Raw genomic sequence first — 16,547 nt, forward strand, 5'->3', positions numbered from 1 at the left:
TCAGACATTCGATTGATTGAGCTCGTACACGCGATTTAAATAAACAATTCTTGCGCGATAAAATTTAAACGCTATTCGAATGAACACATGCCACTTAAATGAAAATATTTAAACGCTACTTAAACCAAAGAAGTTGAACACTGACCGAATTCCATATTAGCTGTCATTAACTTTAACTTCCACGGGAGGTACATTCGCGATAGCATGCTTACATTTGTCAATGTGCACCTTAGAAAGTAACAAGTCGCTACCCTAATCGAGTCTCGTTGATAGGTCGACTTAAAAAAAAAGATGATAAATGAAGATCGTATGCATAAATTTACAACAATGCTTTTTAATCCTTTTAATTCGTACACTGGCGGTAAAAATGTCGATGCTTTTTCTTTATACACATACCATTATAAAATCAGCATGCATAACAAGAACAATACGCGTAACTAATTTACGAGGCTACGATCCCTTAATTGTACCTAACGAACTGATTCGGTCACAATTATCGTTCTGTGTTATGCATTTTTTTTTGTTCTTTCTCTCGGCCGTGTATGCACGTAAAAGTACGTTCCACCTTCGAGTGTATAGTCCCTTATTAAATAATAAAATCGCAGACTCCATAAATAACAGTTATTGTTCTGTACTTAAACATCACTTTGTTTTCTCACAGGTAGTAACGTAACGATATTATTAGAAATGAAAAATGTAGTCGGCTATCTGTTCTGCGCCTGTGAAAAATCAAATCTAGAGAATCGCGATTCGATTGACAATACAATTAATAAACATCTCGGCTCTTCTGCGTTCAATAATACGTCTACGTCCTTAGCAATATCGAATTATTCGCTAGACCTTTGTATCCGTTTGTTGTGCGCATTGTTTTAAAAAACCTCTGTCGAGTCATCGTACAAAATCTTCCAAAATTTCTACCGTAATTGGACAACAGGCAACCTCCGCATATCCCGGTGGAAATTCATCTTCATTCGTATTACAAAGATCACCAAACAGTATTAAAAATCGTAAAACAATTCGCATGAATATCCGCTGTCTAACAATGTCATAGACATATCTGTTCTATCGCGAATGAAAAGTAAAACAGCTTTTTCTACTAATTCAGTAATTAGTAAACGGCAATTTTGTAGAAGGCGATTAACATGTTGTGCGGGGATCGCCAGTGTCCGACGTTAAAAATGTACCGTAATAAAAATAATGACGTGATATTAGAAAGCATTGTAATTATCACAAAATTCTAGTGAAATATACACATATAAATACCTATGTACAAATATAAAAATCTAAACACAAGTATGTAGCATGGAATCGATTTGAGTATGAAAATTTCTGCACTGACTCCCTGACCGTCATCGCGTAATCGTAACCGATTCAAATCATTTCAGAACTCTTATCTGCGACAATGCTCAATAGCGAAATTAACAGAAACAGGCTTGCATTAGGATGTCTCATAAATAAAGCAAACTTCCTTTCATATATCCTCGGACTAGAGAATACCAGAACATATTTATATTTAAATTATAGAAAATCAGGATAAACGTCTTCGATTAGTCGAGCTCTTCCCAAAAAATGTGAAAGGAAATTCGCATTATTTCTGGAATGTCCTAACACGTTCGCGCTTGTGCTTTCGACAAGCGTGTTGCGAGTATAAAAACGAAAATATTGTCGTGATCATGTCGTTAATACGTAAGCAACAGCGACAGGCGAGTAGTAACGGTATAATTACAGGCGAACAGTAACGCGGTCTTCTTAGACATTCTATATCAATTACAACATAATCGAGGCGCGAACTGGCAAAACTTAATTAATTCTCGAGTAATGGAGCCGGTTATACACACATGTACATCGAGCATGGGGGAACGCTTGCGTTATTATACGTGTACGGAATGGAATGGAGATTGATTTAATCAGAAGAACGATGAAAGGAAAGAAACAGAAACAGATAAGAAGGTATGAAGGTAACACGTTTGACGACCGACGCGGTTCACAAAACAAAAAAAGAACTTCGAACGTGATTGTCCCCTGCCATAAGTGAATAGCTCAGCAGCGCGCGTGCCGGAGTGATAAAATCGCTTGACTAGAAATGAACGAGCGTGCGAACGAATGCAATGTAGTACTGGTTTACAGAATTTACCATTTTTGTCTTTCCTTATTCACAGTAATCTCATAGTTTCGTTTCTTTTTCCGTTTCAACGTCGTCGACTGTCAAACGGAGCACCGACAGCCACGGGCAGTTCCGCTCTAAAATCATAAACATTCATCAGACAATAGTTACATTTCATTTTCCTCACTTTGTTCACACTAGGTTTACGGGGCACTGAAACTGATTGTTTTACATTACTTTGTAAAAATAACGAGAATGTGACTATTAAAATTTTTCAGTCGTTTTTATTATAATATATATATATATCCAAAGAAATAAATTCGTTCAACTCTCCACAGACGCATCTTTACAATATCGATAATCGTAAATTAAAAATATTAGAAAGCGTCCCGTAAACCTAGTGTTAGATAAGCTATGGATTTAATGCATTTATGGCAAACCACGTTGTTCCGAACTTATTCAAACTATTTTTATTTTGCACAAAAATCCGCTAGTCAATGTTTCGCGACTTCGCCGATGCTTACTAATTTTCTAACACAGCATTTCCGTAACGTGGCGCAATTTTCAAGAATGCGAGACGTTCCAGAGCAGCGGAGGCTCTATTTCGCCCGCTCTCATTGGTCGCTGCCCGAAGGGGCGTGGCCAGAAGCGCGACGCTACGCAGGAAATCCTGAAATTCGCTCTAACGTGAAATCCAACGTAAAAATGAAACTGTACAGAAGTTCGTGGTTGATATCGAACGATAAACGAGAACTGCCCGTATCCACCAGCACTTAATCGAGAACCTATTCCCTAATCGTGCTGCGTAAGCCCTCAAATTATGCGTAACGTTTCGTCAGCGACTTACAGAGCACGGTTCCGCGAGCGTGCTGTACATCCACACAACACACATAAGAGCACAGACATCATCGATTATTCCCTTGCGTTCTGTAAAAGTAAAAAAATGATTCTCCCGTGCGTTACGATTCACAGCAGTCCGGACGCCGTTTTCCAGGCCTTCGTTACACTTACAAGTATCATCACTCAAGCGTGACCCGCCAATTTTTATAAAATTTATATAGAACATCTTTTTTTTATCCGCGATGATCCATGTCTAGGGATCGTGGGACAATGAAATATTTTTTAGATCGCGTTTCCGAACAGGAAATTTAGTTGCACATCAAAATTTTAGGAAACGCCATTATTCTTACTAGACTGCGGATTTTTATGCAAAACAAATATTTTCTATATTAATTCTAAGAAATAGAGATCAAATAAAAATACAATTATTCGTTCAATAATTACGATGACTGGAAAATAATTTAAAAATGTATTTATAAGTTCTTCTAATGACTTGAAAATTGTCTGTTTCACCTATTCATTTATGTCATAGATGCATAAAGTCCGCAGTTGTAATTACTGCACGTTAGATATCTAAAAAATATGTTTTCTATCCCCCAACTTTGAGGGGTGTATTCACACCCAGGGTACGAATCATTGCGGATGAAAGTCACGCGCGAAATATTTTTATATCCCGCGTAAATTTCATTGAAACCTGCGCGTCGCGCTCGAGTAATGCTCCCAGTTAGCGCCGTGCGCGTCGAAACTGAATACGATTACATCAGTCTTCTCTTTCAGACGAAAAGTTAGCGCCGCCGCCTAAGCGTGTGCACAACACGCTTTCTATGTATATGACACTGTATCTTACAGACAAACTAACACACATTGGGTGCGTGATATTGTTAGTGTAATATCGTAATATAAGATAGATCATAGTAGCGTCTGATCTCTCCTTGTCGTCGAGCTTGGAAGAATACAAGGGGAGCTCGAGAGTTCAGCCTTAAATCCATATCGAGGTTCACCGTTCCGCATCCGATCGGGTCCGCAAGAATAATTTCAATTCATAAAAGTTTCTCGGCTTCTATGGAATACAGTCTTCGGCGGGAATTTGCATTTACAGTCGGGGGAAAAATTAAACGATCATCCTTGAGAAACTTTTTTAAAAATGGACTCGAGTCGTTTGGTGGAATTTTTAAAAAATGATTACTTTTTAAATGGGTGTTCACTTAATTTTTGCCCTCGATTGTATCTTGTTATAGGCATTGTGCACGCAATACGAGGACACGACCGAATTAAGGACCGGCGAAGCTGTATGGTCCACTCGTCGGATTATTCGTACGTCGTACAAATAATGTTCGATTCGTTTCACTAGTCCACCGAATAGGCATACTCGTTAATTTAAAACGGAGAAAAGCGCCTCCCCCTACTGCGCCGCCGTTGCGTTCTCAAACGTTCCATGTCGGTCACGAAAATCCTAACACAGTTTTGTGTTTTCTCCTCTCCGTCGGTATAATAAAAACATGTCGTTCGAACAGCTTTACAACAGCTGTCCTGACTGTGGTTGTGTATCACGAGAGTCATCACACTGCGCCGCACTGTGGAGCAACCAATCGAAAGGTTGGTTAACCGATGAACCCATCGTCATCGACCCATGTCAGGGGCGCGGCCCCAGTTCTGTTTAATCCTGAGTTTCAGAGATGTGCGGTTCTTTACGGCTCGTTCCGTGTGTCGTACGAATAAGTGTCTTCCGTGCACAAGTTCGAGTCTCAATGGTTTACCAGTCTCTTGTGCGAATGTGTACAAGGTCAGTCTCTAGCTCGATGGATGTGTTCTAATTATAGTCACCAATACATTAGCGATTTCTTTGGTTGGCCCAATATACGTTTCCTTGAGCATTCATACGTTCCCGAAACACTTATTGTACGCGGAAATATGTTTTTCTGCGCACACGTTCACCGAACATGATTCAGGTCTTCCGGTATAGATCTCTTACGTTGATTTGCGGCATTAAGACGCCGGCTCGTCGTCGGCCAGATTGTGCAGGTCCGAGTAGTTCACTATAGCACGATGGAGAAACTCGTATTGCGCCTGAAACCATAAATTCGTTTGTTAGAGAACGCCCACGTACATTAGCACCTTAAAATGCGGTTTTAACCGAGCAAGGATCAGAGTCAGGGGAAAAAGCCTGAATAAACAGTACATATAAACAAAACACATATAGCGTGCTTTCTTCATTCGCTAGGCGGTGACAACTCTGTCACACTCGAGTGGTTGACACGCGTGTTTGTTCTTATCAGAGAGGAAATGAGATTGCTCACGCTCGGGGTTTTAGTGTCCCCACTTTTCTGCATCATCTTTCTAGCCTGGAACAGAACCTGCATCAACTTTTTAGCCTGGAACAGAACCTGCATCAAATTTTTAGCCTGGAACAGAACCTGCATCAACTTTTTAGCCTGCATTAGAGCCTGCATCATCTTTTAGGCTGGATCAGAGACTACATAGAAGAGCCTCTTTTAACATAGCAGCAGCATTCACTCTGCCATAATTTGGAATTCGCTGCTAATGATGCAGGTAAGATGATGTAGGTTCTGGTCCAGGCTAAAAAGATGATGCAGGTTCTGGTCCAGGCTAAAAATTAGACTAGAGGGCTCTCATTTCCTCTCTGTTTTTATCTGTGCCGACTCTGCTCGTTAGACCAGAGCAAGGACTCGCTCACTTACAAAAGTGCTGATCATGCCGTGTCTCTGAGAGCGCAACTTCTTCGTCGTCGTGAAGATGTCGACGCGTTTCTCGGTCCGCAGCTGTTGCACCAATATGCTAAGAGCGACGAACATCGAACTCCTGTCGGAACCGAAGCTGCAGTGGACAACCAGCGACCCGCTAAGCTCTGAGTCGCTCAGGGTCTGGTTCACCAGTTCTATGAGACCCCGGGTGACTTCAGGTACTTCTCCCTCGACTGTCGGCCATCCGTGGTACTGGTACTGTGTCACGACCACGTTCTCGTCGGTTTTCGTGTTGGAAACGGAGAACTCGCGGCGAGTGTAATACGGACAGCTCTCGCTCTGAATGTACCTGACTCTTATATGGTCGTACACAGCCTCGTCGTCCGGCCAGTACCGCGGACACTTTCGGGGACCCTCGTTCAACTGCAAAACACATTTAGAATTCGTTAGAATCGCAGCCCGAAATAGCGCCAAGAAATATTACAAGCAAACATGCCTCAGTACGTGATAAACGACAATTAATATTTCACGAATCTACTTAATGTTGCCTAAAGTCGGAGGCACGAAGACATTCATCACCCGACCATACTTGTTACAGTTTATCTGTTAAACTCTAATGATTTGGACAGTGGATTTTTGTGCGAAATAAAAATATTTCTAATTAAATTGCAACAAACTGGAGTGAAATAGACATTTTTTTTCTTTCATAGTATGCTTAATAAGTTGAAAATAATGTAACAGTATTTATAAGTTCTTCCTGTTTTAAATTTCGCTTACTCATTTTTGTCATAAATGCATAAAATCCGCTGTCTACTTAAGGTATAAAGTTTTTGATTGTGAATTAAGCGAGTTGCGTGCCATGTTCCCACCTACGCAACATCGGAACCGAAACCCGAAAGAAACACGACTGCGAAACAATTCTTGATTCGAAAAGAAGAAGAAGCAATCCACACTCACATCGGACAGCATAACTATCGTGATAATGCACTGTTCGGAAATCATACGCCAGAAGTCTGCTATGGTGGTCTCGAGTGGATCTTGAGTGATGACAAACGACTCGGAATTGTCGTATCCTTCGATGAACGAAGCGTTTATGTACGTCGAGTGTTCTCTGCCAGGTACAGGCGTGAGGATCACTCGGTTTCTGTCGTACGGTATTATCAACTCGCTCCTGTTCTTGCTCTTGTTCTCATCCCCACCGCCCACGGAGTAGGACTTCCTGTCTTCCAGCATGGAATTGATTTTCTGCGGACGATCGAATAACATAAAATCCATTCACAACGACCCACGGGAATGTAAACGAGAACGCAAACAGTTTTTACTTACATCGTACTCCTCCTCCATTCTACACTTCTCCTTGCCATTGTCCCTCTGCCGTAATTTCGCGATGGTAGCTTTCAGCTGCGAAGCCGGGATCTCGGTGTCCCCGTATTGAGCCATCTCCATCAATGCCCGGTAAATGAAAATATACTGTTTCAGCGATTGCACTAAGAAATTCCTCTGGTGTCTCAGGTCGCAGACTGTGTTGAATATCGACACCTGGCCCTCCTCGGCCAACTGTTGCAACAAAGAATCCAACGCGACCAGTGTTCCAGTTCGTCCTACACCGGCGCTGCAGTGCACCAAAATCGGTCCCTTCTCCAGCGAATAGGCCTCGTTCACTCTCTTGATGAACCTGAGAACCGCGTGAGGGTGTTCCGGCGCCGTGAAATCCTTCCACACCAAGAAATGATACTGGACAATGGTGCGAGCATCACGTTCGCCCAGTCGAGTCATCTTCAACTCCCTGACAACGTAATCGGAGTAAGCTCTTTCTCGAATATGCTCGACCGTGATGTCTCCGAAGTTCTTGGTCTCGCCTTTGTCCGGCCAGTACTTGGCGCATTTCGTTTTCGAGTATTCCTCCAAGTTCGTTAGCATCAGTATCAGCTCGAGATGTTGTTCCCAGATCATCCTCCAGTAGTCGCAGACTGTGTTCTCCATGGGACCCTGAGCGCAGATGAACTTCTTGCGCTCTTTGTAACCGAGGACGAAGTTCGCGTTGATGTAGTCGGACCCGGCGATCCCGTCCACCTGCGCGAGACGCACCCTGGTCTGGTCGTAGCATTTGATGTCCGGATAACGATTCTTGTACAGGTTCTCGCGAGCCTCCGAAGCCCTGGTGGTACGGTCGGTGAACTCGTCCGGTAGCAGTTGGAACTCCTCGAGGAAGTCGTAGTCGGAGTCACGGTGACGCTCAAGGTACGCCTGAAGCAGCTCGCTCTTCGGGATCGGCGGCATGTCTGGTGGACTCGCTGCGACGAGTTGATGCCTTCCCCTAAGACTCCTGCACAGATGCCTGCCAAAAATGGCATTTATTACATACATAATCCTTACGCGCAGCAATTCAAGATAGGAGACTACATTTCAAGATATGATGTCACTGTCCAAATCTGTTTTGACTCGGCATTTTTAAAGATACGAATCAGCTAGCCAGCTCCCGGTGATTAATTATTTTTACCAACGCCGTCTGCATACTGGATCGTTTATCTCGACGACTAATTTTGTCGACTGTTCTAAACTTTCAAAAAATCTAAAAACAATTCTGGAATGCGTATTGAAGTTCCTATTTTAATATATAATCGTTAGAACGTCAAATGTTTGAAACATTAATCGGGGGAAAAAAGGAATATCAAAAAGAATGAAATTTCGGTCCAGACGTAAACGACCCTGATCGCCCATGGAGGGTTAATTACAGGAGGCTTGTTAACATTTGCACGGCCGTCGGCAGGTGTAAAAAAATTATTTTGAACAACAACGTAATTACTAGTATTTCTTAAGTGAACTATGATGTATCATGTACCACGAAGATTTTCCAGTTGGGGGTTCACTGATAACATTAAACTATTGCCGCGTCATGTATACAACGTATCCGGTAACATATACATTTCATCCTCTCTTGGAACTCACTTGAGATCTTGCTGTGTCTGAAATTTTTCTGAGTGCCACGAAACACTAAATATTTTCAAAAATGCAACTGTAAGTAGTTTATATGCAAACAGCTTTCAAGGAAAACGAAAAATATAGAATGTATAAATTATAGTGAGGATTCGTAAAAAAACTATAGGTATTTTTGGCGTAAATTGTTTAAAAGTGTACTCCAGTCTACGTTTCAAGATGAATGAATTAAATAAGAATTTTTACATGAACCAATGGCCGCGCGAGTGTTAATTTGACTTTTCAATGGTTACACTACACCTAACGTATGTTTAAAAAATTTTCTAGTTCAACATATTAAGACTGAACGTCCGTTTTCCGGGGTTTAACGCTTGTTTACCTGAAACTGTTTCTCAGCGTGATTGTCTCCTCGCCTCTCTGGTGCGCTCGCTTCGTATACCTATGTAATATACAAAGCGCGATGAGAAGGATGATGATGATTAGTATGAGCGCAAGGGAGATTTGTAGAATCACGCTGAGAGTGGTCACTTCCGTTGACACCGCGCCTCTGGGATCCAACCCTCCGTAAAGGGGAGTGAAGTAGTTACTGTAGGCTGGCAGAAATTGATCCTCTTGGTCCCCGAACACTATAACAAAATTATAAAACCAAGCTGTAGACCAGAGAATTATAAATAAACTGCCCAACAAATTCTGAACATTTTTCTTGGCAAACTGAAAAATATCCGAGAACATTGCACTGTTTCCTTCAACCAGCAACCTCGAAAATTTCATAAAATCGGAATAATTCATTAAATGGAATCAAAATAGAAAATCTATAAGGACATAAAATTTCAAATCAGTCATTTTCAAATCTGGACAAATAATTCCATCTCCCATTTGTGATAGACTCAAAGTGTTGAACATGAAAAGATGTACCATTGTACATGGAAGGATCAAAAGAAACATTTGTGTATCCACCACGGTTGAAGCACAGAACAAATGTAATTTTTCTCTCGAATAGAAAATAGTAACCGAAACATTTGTGTATCTACCACGGTTGAAGCACAGAACAAATGTAATTTTTCTCTCGAATAGAAAATAGTAACCGAAACATTTGTGTATCTACCACGGTTGAAGCACAGAACAACTATAATTTTTCTCTCGAATAGAAAATAGCAACCATACCGATGACTTCGATGAATCCGGTGTAATTCGACTTCTCATCCAGGAAGCCATCATGCGGAGTGAGAAGCTGTATCTCGATAGGTGCATCGTTGGTCCTCACGTTGTCCCTCTTCCTTCTTGCTACATTTTCCGTTTGATTATTGTTCTCTACAGTCGGCATGGTCGTCTCTATTTTTTCCGTGGTGATAACAGTCGTGGTCGGAGCAGCGGTTGTGGTGGTAGTAGTGGTAGTCGTTGTGGTGGTGGTAGTAGTGGTAGGAGCAGCGGTGGTGGTAGAGGTTGTGGTGGTGGTTGTCGGCGTTGTTGTTGTTGTTGTAGTGGTTGTGCCCGGTGTGGTGGTTGCCGCAGGGGTTACGTTCACCGACTCCGTGGATGTTTGAACTTCGGGGACTAGATGCAATACCGGCGGAGCGGCTTTTGGCCGCAGTCCGATGCACTTGTCGCACATGGAGCTGCGGTTGTACGACTCGCCGTCGCCAAGGAAGATCTCGGGTATTAGTCGGTCGCTGTCGAACGTCTCGGCAATGTAGGCGCCACCGGAAGGCGAGCTGTGGGCATACTGGTAGGAATACACGCCGATCTCCTCGGGCGGTGGCAGATCGGTCACGCTTTTCTGCGGCGCCAATTTAACTAGATAAACTCGGTAGCAACAAATCGGGCCGTTTCTCTCGCTAATCCGTGGAAGGTACAGCTTGAACAGCTGCTTACCCTGGTTCTCGATCTTCCGCCAGGATCGCATGTTCAGGCTATCTTTGTCCGGAATGGTGACCGGTGTCGTGCAATTGCCCACAGCGTCCTTCCCAGGTGTGCGAGACCTCGTCACACCGTGCACGTAAACCTGGAAATATTTATCATTCATAAAACTGTTATCTACGTTAAGAGGTCCCTTCGGTTTCACGCTCTAACTACACCGTTCAGAAGGTAAAATTTGTTAGACAGTATTGTAGGTAGATTCTGGCGGATTTTATGCATTTACACTAACGAGCAAAACTGAGTCTACACTATTTGAAGCAACTTTTTAAAAATTAGATCAAATGACTTGAATTTTATTGAGAAGTTAGAAGGATCAGTTTATTAGACGAGGTGTAAAGAATTTTTGGAAAAAGTTTGAATTGGTCGGAATCGCAAAAGAAATAGTAAAAGTTGGGTTTTTCAGCTTTTTTATATGAGCCTGTGTTGAAAATTTAAAAAATGTGTTTGATTCGCTTCAATCTAACTATTCGCTTGATTCTAACTACTCAATAAAATTCAAGTCATTTGATCTAATTTTTAAAAAGTTGCTTCAAATAGTGTAGACTCAGTTTTGCTCGTTAGTGTACATGTCTTTTAAAGTTTCGCCAAAGAAGCGTTCGAAGAATCGTACCGTGTAATTCGTGTTGGCCGGTATCTGATTGTAGTGTGTACTGTTCCGCATGTAAACGCTCCAGATTTGCGGTCCCCAATTATGTTTATCCGACCGACCCATTTCGTTGATAAAACTGGCGTTGCCCTCCAATTTGATGTTATAACGTGTGATCATGCCGTTCGTTTTCTCCGGTTGGACCCACGTGATGGAGATAAAGCTAGAGCTACTTATGTTATTGAACTTGCAGTCGACAGACAGATTCTGAGGCGGACTAGCCACTGAAATTCAGATTAATCGTTTTCAAATTGTTTCTCGGTCGCGGCAATGGCGCTGCCGGCTAAACCCGTTGCTAATTTACCTCCGTCCAGAGTGGTGCCGTTCACCTCGATACTCCAATTCCCGCATTCTTTCGTGTACTCACTGCACGCGGCGATTTTGAATTTGTACGTGGTTGCGGGATCGAGATCGACGAACGCGTACACGGCGCGCAACGGCTGCGCAGGATACACTGCCTCGCGCTTTTGTTCTCCGTGCGTAGCCATTAGATTGTAATAATGAACGTGCTCTTTCAAATCCGGCGGCGGCACTGTCCAACCTAACGTAATCGAATTCTCGGTGACACCGTTCACGGAGACCTTTGGCACGAATATGGGATCTGAAACGGATTTTCGGCGATTAATTATCTAGCAGAGACATCGTCGGATGTCCCTCGTAAATCCAGGGTGCCTCTCTTAAACGTGATCCTCGAAATACCTTCTTTAATCGTGGGGCAAAAAATATTTTACGCTTTGTCACAGTTAAAGAAGTTATTTTAGGATAATGCATAATCCGTCGCCGAGCCGTACCTTTCTCGAGAGTGGTGATCCAACGTTGGTCGAACGTGACCCGCGACTCACCCACTGCATTTTTCGCTGCAATTCCGAATTGATAGGCCGTACCGCTTTCGAACCCTTTCAAAACGTAACTCGAATTCCCACCCCCGATTTGTTCGATATAATACAGATACTGATCGGTCCCATTTTTCATGTGCCTGATGAAATACTTTTTGATCGGCTCGTTCCCGTCGTTCACCGTCCAGTTCAGAAATATACTTCCAGCGCCTACAGCTTTCATGAAATCGATGCTGACTTGCGGCACGTCGATCACGAAAAGCTGTCTCTGCGCGCTGATCTCGCTATTGTAATCGCGCGCCTTGCAAACGTATGTCCCGTTGTCTTTGTGATCCAGATTTGTGAACTCCAAGGTCAGTATAGTGTAGGTTTCGTTTATCTGAGAGACGCTGGTGAGTTCTTTTAAGTATTCTGTGCTTTCCGAATCGTTTTTCTTCGTCCAAGAGAACTGGGATAATGGGAAACCGTGCATGTGGCAGGTCAGGTTGGCGGACTCTGATACTTTCGCCCTGATGTCGTTTTCTGGTGTTATTCTACCTGGTTCTGAAATAGAAATAGTTGTTTGTTGAACGAGATAATTGCACGCGTTACTGTTAGACTGCGGATGTTCACACAAAATGAAGGTTGTTTGCTTAAATTGCAAGACACTGGAACCAAGTCGGAATTTATTCCTCTCTTCAATGGTTTTATACTTTTCAATTCTTGGAATCTTTTTATTGTTACAAACACATAAAATCCACGGTCTATTTATTACCAATTTATTACAATGATTAATAGAGAGCGGATTTTATGCATTTACAGCGAAAATGAGGTAATATTTGAAACCGTGTAAAGATTGAATGTCTCCCGTTTCTTGCAATTAAGTAGGCAATCTTTATTTTGCATAAACCTGTTTAACGATTAAAGTCGCAGTCCCACGATGACTGTATTTGTTTACCAATGATCCTGATGTGAACGTCCTTCTCCAGTAATTCTCCATCCATAGTCTGTGCCATGCATTTGTAGTCTCCAGTGTCGTTTCTACTGGCTTGTTTAATATCCAAACGTCCTCCAGCATCGTAATCCTTGATGGTCGTAAGGTTCTTTCCGTTGCTGGTCCACCATATTTGACCCGGTACACTGAGTTTGCATATTAACGAAGGTGTGCTGCCAGCCTCTATGCCTTCCAAATCTTGCGATGCTGTGATTTCTAGGGTTGAGGGATTTTCAATTGTATGTTCGGTGGCTTCTATTTTCTCTATACCTGTATCAAAATACATAGAACAGTGTCAATGCGTTTTACATGTTTTTATTGATAACTGTACTATTACTACCGGTGTGTTGCCGTTATAGCGTCGATATAGCAGAAGTTTTTAGAAGAAAGTCGACAAAAGTTTCCTTCAGAGATGTCAAATACAAGCGGAACTTTTTGTCGAGCAGTGTGTAAATGAACCAAGTAGTTGGCTTGTTAATTCATTATGGTGGTGGCGGCGAAGCTACATAAATTGGCCAAGTTTTGCCTTTGCAGTTCCAACAAGTGGGGAAGTTCTGTGTATTTTATTCAATTCATTTCGCACGGGGAAAAAATTCTTGCCTAGATTTTGTTAGCCAACAAAATGCTACAATTGTTAATGAATCCTTGCCTAAAAATTTACTTATATATAAAACTATTACTCTGGTTTAGAAAAGCTTAATCAATTCGAAGAGAAAAGATAATTTTAGATTAATACTGATAATTAAATTAAAAAAAGGAAAGATCATTTACGGTAAGATAATTTTCGAAAAAATGTGTTTCCGATAAACGTCGAGTATCGGAAAATTCAACGTCGTCGGTTTTGTCTTTTTAATACGGGGTTCCATAAATTCTTTATTTAACGAGCATAACGCTTATTATAGCGATAGCATCGGTGACTCAATGGGCAGTGACACTTTCTCGTATTAAGTCCCTCTAAATTACGTCTGGTGTTATGTGATCTGATTATATTTACACGGAAACGAAATATCGCGTAATCTCCATTGAAACAACAATTGTTACAACTTCCCGTGAGCCCCCGATAGCATCTACACGCTCTCTCGATTGATCATCATTTGCTTTTCATTTCAATCACACTCGTATCGTACTACATCATATCTAAGAGGAAAACAAAATATTTCGTGTAAACACAGGCGAACAATCTGACGTTTACTATTCAGTTGAATCGATCTGTATTATATCCCAAATTTATTAAATATTTCATCGTTATATCGATCCTCGCGAAGGTCGGGTCGCTTTCGACCCGAGACTTAAAACATTCGGAAAATTTCTGCCATGTTCCTGACAAAAGGAAACCGATTCTATTGTACTCCGTGTACGAGATTTCGGCCTGAATAAAACATAATTCAAGCTCGACGTTCTCGCAGTCGATTTTTCGCCGGTTAATGCAACATTTTGCCATCTAACGTTTTTAAAACGCGTTGCGAGAGGCGGTCGAACGAAAACGGAAATCGATCGACCGGCAAACTCGCAAGCGAACACGGCCCCTCGCTCAATGAAAATCTCGTCGATCGGCAACGAAAAAGTTGTCAACAAGTTACGCCATATCTATTCGCGTGCACCGTGGAAAAAAAGCCAACACACCGGACGGTGTGTATACACGCTGCGTGCACGCATATATACAACGAGCTCGATTGATCCTGTATATTTTCCTGCGAGCCATAACATATATCAGCCTACATAAACAAAGATCGTCGAAACGGGTATAGAACCGGGGTGCATCGAACGATAAACGATCGAGCCGATCGAGACACGCCGGTGACATTGTCGTTTTCTCTATCACGATTCGACTATCGAAAGGAAAAATAGATCGGAGAGGTTCGTCGACGATCGTAATAGCTGTCCACGGTTTCGGAGAGGGGTTACGCGAGTCCGGTGGACATCTATTATGACCGGTCGGTGTATCCGGAGTTTCTGTCGAAAAACAGAGAGAGCATAATCAATGGTGCCACGGCGCGGACACGGGATTTCACGCACGCCTGTGTTGGTCCGTAGGTCCGGTTCGATTTTCGTCTGCTGCCTCTCGATATTTGTCCGGGCCGAAATGGGGAAGAAACGAGGAAAGGGGAGACGATGACAGACACGGTTGGTGGTGTACGAGGCAACTACCTTGCTTGTGCACAACGTTCGTGTCCTCGGTCGGTGTCGCGAGAAGCGCGGCGTTCGACGATAGACAGCGGAAGAACCTGTCGCCCCGGACTACATAGAGAGAACGAAGGAACAAGAGAGAGAGAGAAGGCTCGCGGGACTTACCGGGCTCGTCATGGCCGGCGACGACGAGCACGAAGAAACAGAGCACCGTCAGAGGAACACTCGACATCGGTCGACCACCTCGGGGAAACATGGCGTCGTGACAACCGGGCGTGAGGCGTTGTATCCCTGGCCCTTTTTCCCCACTTCCTGCCGCCGTCGTGCACGCTCCCGATTCCTTTCACAAGCCCATGACGCGCAGCCAGCCTCGCCTGTACAGTCGAATCACCGCCCCGGGGAGACTCACTGTTTCATATCACGCCTCGGCACCCAACGTGCGACGCACTTTACCTCGAGCTTCGAAAGAGATGCTCTCTCGCGGGCCCACACTACGCGAACCGAGAATCTCACCCCGTAATTGCGCCAGCGAAACTGAATCGCATTATGCGACCGCGTACGTAGGCGTCTCGGCGAACGGTACGCCGCCAAATGCGAACGATTCGCACCGCCCTCCGTCGGACCGCTGCCCCACCACGACGAACCCGTGCCACAGATGAAATTAGAGTGCTCACGCCCGGGATTTTAGTGTACCCGGTATAGTCCTGCCCCCTAGTCTAATTTTCAGCCTGGACCAGAACCTGCAACATCTTCTTAGCCTGGACCAGAACCTGCAACATCTTTTTAGCCTGGACCAGAACCTGCATCATTAGCAGCGGATTCCAAATAATGCCAGAGTGGATGCTGCTTCTATGTTAGAAGAGGCTCTTCTGTGTAGGCTCTGATCCAGCCTAAAAGATTATGCAGGTTCTAATACAGGCTAGAAAGATGATGCGGGTTCTGGTCCAGGCTAAAAAGTTGATGCAGGTTCTGTTCTAGGCTAAAAAGATGCAGAAAAGTGGGGACAGTAAAACCACAGACGAGGTAAATGATAGACCTATCATTTTCGTGTCACATCTTGTATTACCAATTGGAACTAAAATTTGCTGACAGCATCCTCAGTGATGGGAATTAAATTCAAAAATAGCTATATGTAGTCACTGCAGTCTCGCGAATACGAGAAAATAAACGAATAATTCTAAAAACCTCTGATTTTTTGAACAGTCGATATTTCAGAACATGAGACATGAAGCCTCATAAGATGATAGGTCTATCCTTATACCTCGTCTGTGGTGAAACCCCGAGCGTGAGCACTCTCATTTCCTCTCTGCCCGTGCCACTATATAGATTGGCAAGCCACGTGGAGTTTACCGGCACCCGCTCTGCATTAAATTCTCCAAATAATTATCACGGACGAGGTATACCTCATTTCATTTGTGTTTATACCTTCGCATTCGTTTCCATATTACACTTCGTCTTTGATGTC

General features: G+C 43.1%; 1 protein-coding gene and 1 long non-coding RNA gene across 3 annotated transcripts in view; one reads left to right on the plus strand and one right to left on the minus strand.

The window, feature by feature from the left end:
• Positions 1 to 535: 535 nt before the first annotated feature.
• On the minus strand, positions 536 to 15,693 carry Ptp69d (Protein tyrosine phosphatase 69D). 2 transcript variants are annotated; one of them, XM_076787278.1, is made up of 11 exons: positions 15,248 to 15,693; positions 12,920 to 13,225; positions 11,938 to 12,525; positions 11,451 to 11,747; positions 11,111 to 11,370; positions 9,748 to 10,585; positions 8,963 to 9,209; positions 6,973 to 7,972; positions 6,604 to 6,891; positions 5,644 to 6,069; positions 536 to 5,011 (listed from the first exon to the last, which is right to left on the minus strand). In XM_076787278.1, the coding sequence occupies exons 1-11, from the start codon at positions 15,336 to 15,338 to the stop codon at positions 4,931 to 4,933; spliced, it is 4,422 nt and encodes a 1,473-aa protein (XP_076643393.1). In that variant the 5' UTR covers positions 15,339 to 15,693; the 3' UTR covers positions 536 to 4,930. The 2 variants fall into 2 exon arrangements, with proteins under 2 accessions (XP_076643393.1, XP_076643392.1); XM_076787277.1 differs by having other exon boundaries at positions 6,973 to 7,984; positions 15,248 to 15,692.
• The window catches only part of LOC143353767 (uncharacterized), a 227,103-nt gene continuing 221,582 nt past the window's right edge, over positions 11,027 to 16,547 (plus strand). The window contains exon 1 of the long non-coding RNA XR_013082204.1: positions 11,027 to 11,060. This is a non-coding gene — a long non-coding RNA (uncharacterized LOC143353767). The remainder of the gene's footprint in view (positions 11,061 to 16,547) is intronic.

The sequence above is a fragment of the Halictus rubicundus genome, chromosome 4, assembly GCF_050948215.1.
Source record: "Halictus rubicundus isolate RS-2024b chromosome 4, iyHalRubi1_principal, whole genome shotgun sequence".
Taxonomy (NCBI): Eukaryota; Metazoa; Arthropoda; class Insecta; order Hymenoptera; family Halictidae; genus Halictus; species Halictus rubicundus.

What these genes read in the sequence shown, in the direction of transcription:
- Ptp69d (XM_076787277.1), bottom strand. Translation starts at nt 15,338, where the DNA reads ATGTTTCCCCGAGGTGGTCGACCGATGTCGAGTGTTCCTCTGACGGTG. An exon ending in CGGCACCACTCTGGACGGAG is followed by an intron (nt 11,371 to 11,450) that starts GTAAATTAGCAA and finishes TCTGAATTTCAG; the next exon opens with TGGCTAGTCCGCCTCAGAAT. An exon ending in ACGCTGAGAAACAGTTTCAG is followed by an intron (nt 7,985 to 8,962) that starts GTAAACAAGCGT and finishes CATTTTTGGCAG; the next exon opens with GCATCTGTGCAGGAGTCTTA.